Source organism: Pollachius pollachius (genome assembly GCF_949987615.1).
Source record: "Pollachius pollachius genome assembly, chromosome: 10".
In the NCBI taxonomy this organism is placed as follows: domain Eukaryota; kingdom Metazoa; phylum Chordata; class Actinopteri; order Gadiformes; family Gadidae; genus Pollachius; species Pollachius pollachius.
In genome coordinates this window covers 2,459,748-2,470,870 of record NC_136943.1, presented here as the reverse complement: position 1 = coordinate 2,470,870, position 11,123 = coordinate 2,459,748, and the positions used below count along the sequence as shown (strand labels likewise).

General features: G+C 50.7%; 1 protein-coding gene across 1 annotated transcript in view; it reads left to right on the top strand.

The window, feature by feature from the left end:
- Positions 1-11,123, top strand: part of afg2a (AFG2 AAA ATPase homolog A) — a gene marked incomplete at its 3' end in the record, with an annotated part of 56,899 nt that overhangs the window by 39,863 nt on the left and 5,913 nt on the right. Inside the window, exon 16 of the mRNA XM_079744820.1 lies at positions 8,371-8,535. Within this exon, the coding sequence (XP_079600946.1) occupies positions 8,371-8,535 (165 nt within the window). The remainder of the gene's footprint in view (positions 1-8,370; positions 8,536-11,123) is intronic.

Sequence of the window (11,123 nt, the reverse complement as noted above, 5' to 3'; positions counted from 1 at the left end):
AGCCCAACGCCTGGGAGGGTCAGAGCATGTAGAGGTGGATCCCATTCAAATACATTCCTCCTGAAACTGACCACATTTTGGTGCTTCTGGATGTGCTCTCCTTTCCACTGATTCTCCTTTCTCCCGGTTTTCCGATTTACATTTTAACCCCTTTGTCCAGTTTCTCGATTATCTACTGTCTAGCTTTTAGAAATGAAACTCGCTAAGGTTGAAACTTGCAAAATGTGACATTTTCCGAGCACCCCCTGCAGTACTCCAAAGTATGCCGACCTCCATTTGAGAACCACTGCCCTAGCACACCCCAGTCCAGAGGGACTCCCTGGGTGGGGTGGTAGGTTGAGGCCCTGAGGAGCAGGGAGGGGTCAGGGCAGGGTGCTCGGGTTAAGAGGAGGAGCACGACTCTGAGGACGAGGAGGAGCAAACAGGCCGTCGTTATCGTACAACTCAACGCGTTAACAACCAAGTACGTCGTTTGACACTTTCAACAGTCGGTGTTAATTGTCAGTTCTCAGTCTTCTTCTCCGTTGTTTTCGGATCAGTTGCATAACTTTTCACTAACACTCTGATATATGACATGACAGACTGCTGAGTAGTCCCATATACGTTTACCTTCAAGAATTATTATAGAAATAATATTAGAACGTGTCATCTGGGGACATGAATCATTAAATTATAATTGCATAACGTGAACATATATTTAAACGTATTTAAAATATATTAAGTATATTAGCACGCTTTTCCTTCTTTTACATTGGTTTATGATAGGAATCCGAGAAATAATCCCAGGGCCCTGATTGGCCAGCGGGCCGCCATTTGAACACCCCTTGGTAAGGGCGTCTTGCCAGGGACACGTTTGGGCTTTGAACCCAAGACTCGTTTGTCGGGGGTCGTTCCGGGGTCCAGTCCTCCTCTGGCTCCTATCAGGGGCCGGTAATTGATGAGCGGGGATGGCCCACGGGGGCTACAGCCTTCCCCGGGGCCCTTCCTCTGATTGCAGGCTGGTTCCTGGTGGTTTAGGGGCCGGCACGGTGCTGAAACAGTCCCCTCCAGCCAGGCTTGATGGAGAACCCTGCCCCCCAACTCACCTCCAGGGGCCCCCATAAAGGAGTCAGGGCCCTAGTAAATAAGAGCTTTATAACGCCCTGGTTTGATCCTGACACCCGCTGGAGGAACCAGGCCGCGGGCAAGGGGGGGGGGGGGGGCGCTGGTTCTGGGGCTTAGTAAGATCAACAGCTCACCATGGGGGGGGGTACAGGAAGCTGAGGGGGACAGAGCCAGGTCGGGCTGGGAGCCGGAGATTGGAACAGACCCTGCCTGGGGAGCTATCGCTCCTGCTAGCGGGGTCTGAGGTGGACAAGAGGGGGGGGGGGGGGGGGGGGGGGGGGGACGCCAGGGAGATGATCACATGACTAGGGGATGGTGGGTCTCTGAGGGGCGTGCTCAGGTGACCAGCCAGATGCTCCACTCTGCCACTAGCTTCACTGGCTAGGCTAACTAGCCACAAGCTAATCGCTAGCTCTGATGAATGGGAAGCAGCTACGTAGGAGGAAGCTAGCAAAGGGCTAGCTGATCTGTTGGTTCTGGGGCGTTCAGGAGATTGTTATGGTGGCGGTTCTAGATGGCGGTTCTAGGACGTGGTTCTAAGACGTGGATCTGGGTGGTTCTAGGAGGCAGCTCTGGGTGGCGGTTCTCGGCGGTTCTAGGAGACGGCTCTAAGATGTGGTTCTAGGACTTGGTTCTGGGTGGTTCTAGGAGACGGCTCTAGGATGTGGATCTAGGACTTGGTTCTGGGTGGTTCTAGGAGACTGCTCTAGGATGTGGTTCTAGGACTTGGTTCTGGGTGGTTCTAGGAGACGGCTCTAGGATGTGGATCTAGGCGGTTGTAGGACTTGGTTCTGGTCGGTTCTAGGAGGCAGCTCTGGGTGGCGGTTCTAGGCGGTGGTTCTGGGTTGCGGGCGCTGCGGGACAGGCCTGTTGATCTGGTTTCCATTGAGGGGGCTCCGGTGTCGTCTGCCCCCCAGCTCCGGGCAGCCCTCCCCTCCTCTCCTGTTTCCTCTCCTTTGTGTCGTTCCTCCTCTCCAACACTTCTCCTTCCTCCTGCTCTCATTCTCTCCTCAGCCCCTCCTCCATTCCTGCCCTCCCTGTCTGTCTCTCCCTCTCTCTCTCGCTCCCTCTCTCTGTCTCTCCCACCCTCTGTCTCTCTCTGTGTCGGTCCCTCTGTCTGTCTGTCTATCCCTCTCCGTCTCTCTCTCAGTCTGTCTCTTAATTTATCTCTCCCTCTCTCCCTGTCTCTCTCTCTATCTCTGTATGTCCCTCAGTTGATTTCTCTCCCTATCTCTTCCCCCCCTCTCTCTCTATGTCTCTCCCTCTCTCTCTCCCTCCCTCTCTCTCCCTCCCTCTCTCTTTCTGCCTCCCCCTTCTTGCTGTCCTTTTACCAGAGTGATCTGTAGGACCGTAGAGTAACGTCTGTGTGTTCCGTCTCTACTGAACGATGTGGTGCGTCTTTAAGGCGTGTGCACACATGCATATGTGCAGCGTGTATGTGTTTGCATTGTGTGTGCATGTGTGTGTGTGTGTGTGTTTGCAGTGTGCATGTGTGTGTGCATGTGGCGGATCTCCTTCCCACTAGGATCTAGAGAGGTCACCTTGTCTCTCTGAAACCTGAAACACTGTGGTAGTCTCTCACTCTTCCTGTCTCTCTCTCTGCCTCTCTCTCTCACTCTCTCTTTCTCTGTCCCTCTTTTGCTCTCTTTTTCTCTCTCTCTCATTCTTCATGGGACTGAAGGAATGGGTGACTTTGTGACTGGGTGACTGAGTGACTGGTGACTGAGTGACTGGGTGACTGAGTGACTGGTGACTGAGTGACTGAGTGACTGGGTGACTGGGTGACTGAGTGACTGAGTGACTGGTGACTGAGTGACTGGGTGACTGGGTGACTGGGTGACTGGTGACTGAGTGACTGGGTGATTGGGTGACTGGGTGACTGGGTGAGTGGTGACTGGGTGACTGGGTGACTGGGTGAGTGTGCAGCCACTTGATTGGCTGCTCGAAGGAAAGTCCTGAATTCGAACATTTGGTTCTGTCAGTAGTATGTATTAAAACACAAACCTGTAGTAGTATTAAAAAACACACTTTTGGCTCTAATCTAGTTGTGGGGAGGGTGTTCAGATATTCAGACTCCCAACTGAAAGGTGGTGGTGCTGATTGTGGTAGGGGTTGAGGGGGAGGTGGTGGTCTTGTAGGGGGTGGTGGAGTTGGGCATGGTGTGGGGGGGGGGGTTAAGATCTGGTCATGACGCCCGGCCTCTAAGTGTGTGTGTGCGGACACAGGAAGCAGACCTCCTTATAAACACACAGCTGCTGCTCAGAGCCCCGCCCCCTGCCCCTCCCCCACTTGGCTCGCCGCTCACTTCCTGTGTGTCCGGCAGCACCTCCACACCTGTCGCTCCGACCACAACACTCACCCATTCATAGTGGCACACACACACGCGTAAACACACACACTCTCTCACACACACACACACACACACACACACACACACACACACACACACACACCGCGCTGACCCTTCACCTCTTTATTGATCGTTACTGTCCCAAGATAGAACAATGTGCACAGAGAATACAGAGTTTGTGCATGTATATGTATACATGCACATGTATTCATGTATGAATGTGAAGACACATAAAAGAGATCCATATGAGGACAGGACAGTTACGTCAGCCGCCATTTTGTCTCCTCCTCATGAAGGAGTTGTTTTGACAGACTCCGGACTTTATTGGGGGCCCCAGGCAGCTGTGGTGCTCCTCCCTCACCCTCTCACCCTCTCACCCCTCCTCACTGGAACCCAGCTGCTGTTCCTCAATAACCCCCCCCCCCTACACACACATACACACTGTTTTATACATACACGCTCACACACACACACCCACACACACACACCACACACCCACACCCACTGTTGCACAAACATACACACTGTTATGCACACACACGCACACACACACACACACACACACACACACACACACAAACACACACCAACTTTGACCCAAACCTTCTCACCTGGCTTCCATATGATCAAAACTTCTCTCTCTCTTTCTCTCTTTGTCTCTCACCTCGTCTCATTCCTTCTTACCCGCTCGCTCCCTCTTTCAGCTAAGACTTCTCACACTCCGGTCGCAACACAGCTACTAAAAGACACACACACACACACACACACACACACACACACACACACACACACCCAGGCGCCTCCCATTCCACTCAGCGTACATGTAAACACGTCACACTTGGATGTAGTCTAACGACATTAGGAAGCTAGTTTAATTGGACACTAGCGTCTCACCACTGTGCACACACACACAAATATAACACAACATTACTGTACTCAACACAACACTGCGTCACATGATAAAACATAACACCATAAGCGTGCTGTTTGGAGCAAGAAGTTGTCTCTCAAATCAAAGGAGTAAACACAATAACTGGCCTTCTTTTGTCTGAGAGTAGGGCCAGAGCTCTCTACAGCTGGACTCTTTATGAGTTTGCTCCTATAACTAAATAAGTCTAATTAAAAAGGGATTGAAGGTTCAGATACAAACACACAGCGGCCATTTTAATTTTGATGAGATTAGCTTGCAAAACATTACAGTACACTGAAAAAGGAGCGATTCCTTTCAGATGAGTCTTGGTCTGAAGACCGGACATTGAAGAATACTTCACACTATCAGATGGCTGATGTTGATATGCAACAGGTTTCATTCCTCATATCAAAGATATCATGTGGTTCTCAAAAGGGGGAATGTTGAACACCAAACGGCATTCATCATCGTAGGTATAATCGTTTGTGTTCCTGAAATCTGTTAAATGTCTCGAATGTTAAATGTCTCGAATGAAACGAATCGATCACATGTTCCGACAGGCTATAATGTATAACTAAATACAGTCAGTGTGTGTGCTGTTATGTCATCGACCCAAGACAAGCACATCACCGGCAAAAGACACACCTGAATGCAGCTAGCCCGTCATACTGGATGCTAATGCTAATTCCAGCTGGAGTGCAGCCACGCCTGCACATGTGGATGGAGAAGGATCATCAGGTTCACTTTAGCATAATGAGCTAGCGGAAGTCAGGGCTAACGAAGGGTTAGGATTGGATTAGAGAGAGAGAGAGAGAGAGAGAGAGAGAGAGTGCCAATTATTCTAGCCCTCTCTCTCTCTCTCTCTATCTCTCTCTCTTATGGTTTGTGCTGCTGCTAACGGAATCTGAAGCTAACGTGTGATTGTTAGCGCCAATGCTAGCTGTATGGAAGTGATGTTGGTGCTGGTTAGTGTTGCTGCTAGCGGTAGCTAGACCGAACCAGTGCTGGTTAGCTTGCTGCTAGCGGTAGCAAGACCTTACCGGTGCTGGTTAGCGTGGTAGTATGGTATGCTACCACAGAGAGGCTGCCAGCCTGAGGTTCCCTGCAGGGTTTGTTGTGAGTGTGAAACACCTGGAGGCAAGCTGGATTGTGGAAGGACTGGTTACAGAACCACGCGCTGCCTGTCTCACTGCCTGGCTGTCTGGCTTACTACCAGTCTTACTGCCTGGCTGTCAGACTTACTGCCTGTCTTACGACATGGCTGTCTCACTACCTGGCTGTCAGACGTACTGCCTGTCTACTACCTGGCTTACCGCCTGTCCGTCTGTCTTAATATCTGTCTTACAGCCTGGATTCCTGTCTCACTGGCGGTCCGGCTGTCTGCTTTTCTGTCTTACTTCCTGTCTTACTACCTGCCTGTCTGTCCTCCAATGAGAATGAATGCTAATGTAGAAATCTCAGAGAGGTCAGAGGTCATGAGATAGAGCCAGGGAGTGAGACGGTTAGCTGAGTCTGATAGTAAACATCCAGAGGACCAGAATGAGGGTGAGGCGGCTACGCTCACATAGTGAATTCCCAGAATTCCTGGCAGTGGGGGGGGGGGGGAGCGACAGGAAGTCATCTGTCACAACGAGGTCATCACATCGCGAGGAGGAGGAGGAGGGGGAAATGCCTCTTTCTCTCTGTGAGCCTTCTTCTATCCTTTTCTCCTCTCTATCTCTCCTCTCTCCTTCTCGCCGCCCTCTATCTCTTTTCCTCTCATCTCTATCTCTCTACTCGTCTCTCCGCGTCTCTCCTCTCCTCTATCTCTGTCCTCCTCTCCTCTCTATCCCTCTTCCTCTCTTCTATCTCTCCTCTTCTCCTCCTCTACTCTTTCTCTCTCCTCTACTCTCTGTCTCTCTCCTCTGTCCTCCTCTCTCCTCCTCTCTTCTCTCTCCTCTCTGGCCACTATGTTGAAGGTCAACAGTCCATCTTCTCCTGTGAGACGGCCGCTGTGAAGGAAGAGTTAAAGGTTGATTCTATCCATGGTAGTTGCCCTTTATCTTTCACTATAAACGCGGCTGTGTTGGCGTAGACGTGTGTGCAAGTGTCGAGTCGGTGTGTGCGTGCCTGCATTGTGCACGTGTCTCTGAACTACTGTAAACACACAAACAGTACGAGGTGTACCAGACACACTGCGACACAAACACCGACACAGCTGCACCCACACCTGAGAGGAAGGATGAATGTGTTTGGGATTGTGTGTGTGCTGGGTGTGTGTGTGTGTGTGTGTGTGTGTGTGTTTGTCTGTGTGTGATTGTGTGTGTGTGTATGTGTGTGTCTGTGTGTGTGTCTCTGTATGTGTGTGTTTGTGTGTGTGCACTTGTGTCTGTGTGTGTGTGGTGTGTGTGTGTGTGTGTGTGTGTGTGTGTGTGTGTGTGTGTGTGTACAGAAACAAACTGCAAACTAAAACAAGTTGCAAAACACATCCTGTTGTTGCTGGCGGTGGGGTTAGCTTGTTGCCGCCAGAGTTTAGCTTGTTGACGCTACCTGGGCAGCGCCACCTGACCAGGGTGACAGGAAGTGATGCGGGCGCTGACGCTGATGTCACATCCACACAAAGCACCGGAACATTCTAAATCATCCTGGGAGCTGTGAAACGTTTTTAACCATTTCCCCTTCGTGGGTCTGTTGAGGCTAATGTTGTCATTGTCACGGCAATGTGCGTGTTTTGTGTCTCTGAATCCAGGAAGCTGTACTGTTCTTACACGCTAAACATATTGGGGCAAACTTCAGTTCAGTCTTGTACTTACCTAGCGTGATGTAGCACACTTGTTTCTGTTCTGCCAAGAACTATGTATGTTGTATGTTGTATGATGTACGTCCTGGAACTTAATGTACGCACTTATTGTGTGTTGTACGTCCTGGCACTTAAATATAGTACGTAGCATTGTGTAACATCTTCTCCTATCTTTGTTGTATATGGGGAATAGGTTAGCCTAGTGATTGTTAGTGCTTGGCACAGAGATATAATGGTGTTTCTTTCTTCCGACAAATGTACTTATTGTAAGTCACTTTGGATAAAAGCATCGCTAAAAGCCCTAAATGTAACTAGCTTGCTAGCCAATTTAACAGTTGAGACAGTTGAGAGTCTCAACTCTCGCTAGTCTTTTCAGCTAGCTAATTTAACTTGGACTAAGCTAATGCTAGCTGACATATCAAACTCTTGCTGGCTAGCTAACATGACAGACTCTTACACTCGCTAGCTAGCTAATTAAGAGCCACTCCACTCAACCTAAACCGTGTCCAGCCTGCTAATGGAGGCTAGCCCTGAGTGTCCGTCCATCCGCCTGTCTGCTGAAGAGGGGCGCCTGCCACCTAACGCCGTCTGACAGCCGAGACGCAGGCAGCTCTGGGCACTCTAGAGCTGTTGGGGGGTCGCGGAGACGTGGTCTCCAGTGTGTGTGGAGGGCTTTATCAGATAATGTCCACATTGTGTCGCGGGCTAAGGGGTTTGTCCGAGGCAGTGACAGGGCGGATTGGTTCTAACACTAGTGGAGAGGTACTTGGCAGGTCACCTGCATCAGCCACAGCTTGGGTTACCTGACCTGAGACCTGAAAGCTTTTAATCAGACGAGGAACTCCTGGAAAACAAAGTGGCTGGTGGCTGGTTTCCTGGTTCATAACTTCAAAACAGAGCGGAAGGTGTCGTTTATTCACACATGTTGCTTTTCAAGGACTAGATATTGAGATTCTTCGATTGCTCCTCAAGTGTGACAAGTCAACTCTGATTTATTTATTCATTCACTTAATCTGCGTATGTAGTATGTTGTTTAAGAAGTACTCCAATTTGATGATATATTCTCTGCTGTGACACCCTTCCCATCTGGGATTAATAAAGTACATTTAAGTGTCCTTATTTATGTACTGTACAAACTATCTCTGACGTGTTTTCCTTAGTTAACCTCTCCCGTCAGGTCCATCAGAGGCCCTGCGGTGGTCCTAACCCTCTCCTCTCTGTTCCCAGGCGCTGATGAGACCGGGCCGTTTGGACCGCATCGTGTACGTCCCACTCCCGGACGCCCAGACCCGCCGCGACATCTTCAACATCCAGTTCCGGAACACGCCGGTGTCCCCCGACGTCAGCCTTGACCTCCTGGTGGGCCGGACCGAGAAGTACTCCGGAGCCGAGGTGGGTCCATCCATATACAGAACCGTGATACAAAGAACCATGATACACAGAACCGCACACACTGTGACTGTGATACACAGAACCATGATACAAAGAACCATGATACACAGAACCTCACACACTGTGACTGTGATACACGGAACCATGATACAAAGAACCATGATACACAGAACCGCACACACTGTGACCGTGATACACGGAACCATGATACAAAGAACCATGATACACAGAACCCCACACACTGTGACCGTGATACACGGAACCATGATACAAAGAACCATGATACACAGAACCGCACACACTGTGACCGTGATACACGGAACCATGATACAAAGAACCATGATACACAGAACCGCACACACTGTGACCGTGATACACGGAACCATGATACAAAGAACCATGATACACAGAACCCCACACACTGTGACCGTGATACACGGAACCATGATACAAAGAACCATGATACACAGAACCCCACACAATGTGACCGTGATACACGGAACCATGATACAAAGAACCATGATACACAGAACCGCACACACTGTGACCGTGATACACGGAACCATGATACAAAGAACCATGATACACAGAACCGCACACACTGTGACAGTGATACACAGAACCATGATACAAAGAACCATGATACACAGAACCGCACACACTGTGACCGTGATACACAGAACCATGATACAAAGAACGGCAGTCATCTAAACTAGTATTCCAAGTGCTACTCCAGTAATCTAAAATAATATTCCAAGTTTTACTGCAGTAATCTAAACTTGTATTCCCAGTGGTACTGCAGTAATATAAACTAGTATTCCCAGTGTTACTGCAGTAATATAAACTAGTATTCCCAGTGTTACTGCAGTAATATGAACTAGTATTCCCAGTGTTACTGCAGTAATATAAACTAGTATTCCCAGTGGTACTGCGGTTATATAAACTAGTATTCCCAGTGATACTCCAGTAATCTAAACTAGTATTCCCAGTGTTCTCAGCCCAGGAAGGAGGGCTGTTGTGAGTGCGGCCTGCCTACAAATGAAGGCTCCGCCGCGTCTCAGAGTGTGATTACTAGTCTGGACGTGTGACGTCTCCGCCCTGCTGGTGGTCAGTGGAGCCGCGAGGAGGGCACAGAGCTGACGGTCTGTCAGGGGGTCCGACGAGGGAACACACAAACACCTCTTTGTCCGACGGAAGGGCCTCCCAGCCCTTGGCCCAGTGGGTGATTCACACTGCCTCCACAATGTAGCCTCCGCCGCTAAGCTCCACAAATAAACAAACAGTCCTGTGGGGCCGCCGTGGAGGGCCGTGTCGTTTTAGTGTGTTATTGGGCGGCATGTGGCTCAGGAGGGAGAGCGGGTCGGCTGGTAACCGGAGGGTTGCTGGTTCGATCCCCAGCTCCTCCTAGCGGAGCGTCGAGGTGTCCCTGAGCGAGGCGCCTCGCCCTGACTGCTCCCGACGAGCTGGCTGTCGCCCTGCGTGGCTGACACCGCCGGTCGGTTTGTGGATGTGCTTATGAATGGGTGAATGTTAGGCAATATTGTAAAGCGCTTTGAGAGGCCACTGGATAGGAAACTGGATAGGCCACTGGATGGGTTTGAGGAGGCAGGGGATCCTCCAGTCACACAGGCTTTGAGAGCAGAGTCCCTCCTCTGAGAGGACCCAGGGAGGACGACGTCTGTCACTGGCTGATCTATCAGTGGCCCGGCTCCTGTTTAGTCTGGCCCCTGGCTCCTCAGGGCCAGCGAGGACACGCTAATCCCTGAGCCTCCGCTCCGGTGACCTTTGGTGTGTCGCTCGTCGACACAACAAGCACACACACGGCGGCCTTCACTGGGTTCTGCCGCCCGCCCTTTGGATAGGGAGACGCCAAAACAAGGGCTGTTGTGGTCCGTCACCTCGGTCTCCGGGGAGGACGTCCTCCACAGGTGTGTCTCTTCACCTTGACCCGTGGCTCACCTGTGGTTCACCTGTGTTCAGGGCCAATGGTGTCCCAGGTGTTGTGATGGGAGGGTGGTCGATTGGCTGGGGGGGTTCATGACTCATGGCATGCTCATGACTGCTGCTGGATCTGGACTTCTTATGCTAAGCTATGCGATGCTAAACGAAGCTATGCCATCCGGCGTCAGGTGATTTTAGGCTCCCAGATACAGCTGGCTAGCGTGTGGCTAGCTGGGGTCTGGACTGCCTTCGCCAGCCTAAGCTGATATATGCTAGCTTGCATCAGGCTATATATTGAAGACACCCACTACAGTACCGCAGCAAGCAGCTGATAGGGGGCTGGATGTGCTAAGTTACGCTACACAACACCAGGCTAACCTACGCTATGCTACACCAGGATATGCTATGCTACACCAGGCTAAGCTACACTACATAACATCAGGCTAACCTCCGCTATGCTGCACCTGGCTAAGCTATGCTACACCAGGCTAAGCTACGCTACGCTACACAACACCAGGATAACCTACGCTATGCTACACCAGGATAGGCCATGCTACACCAGCTAAGCTACGCTACACAACATCAGGCTAACCTCCGCAATGCTGCACCTGGCTAAGCTATGCTACACCAGGCTACGCTGCGCTATG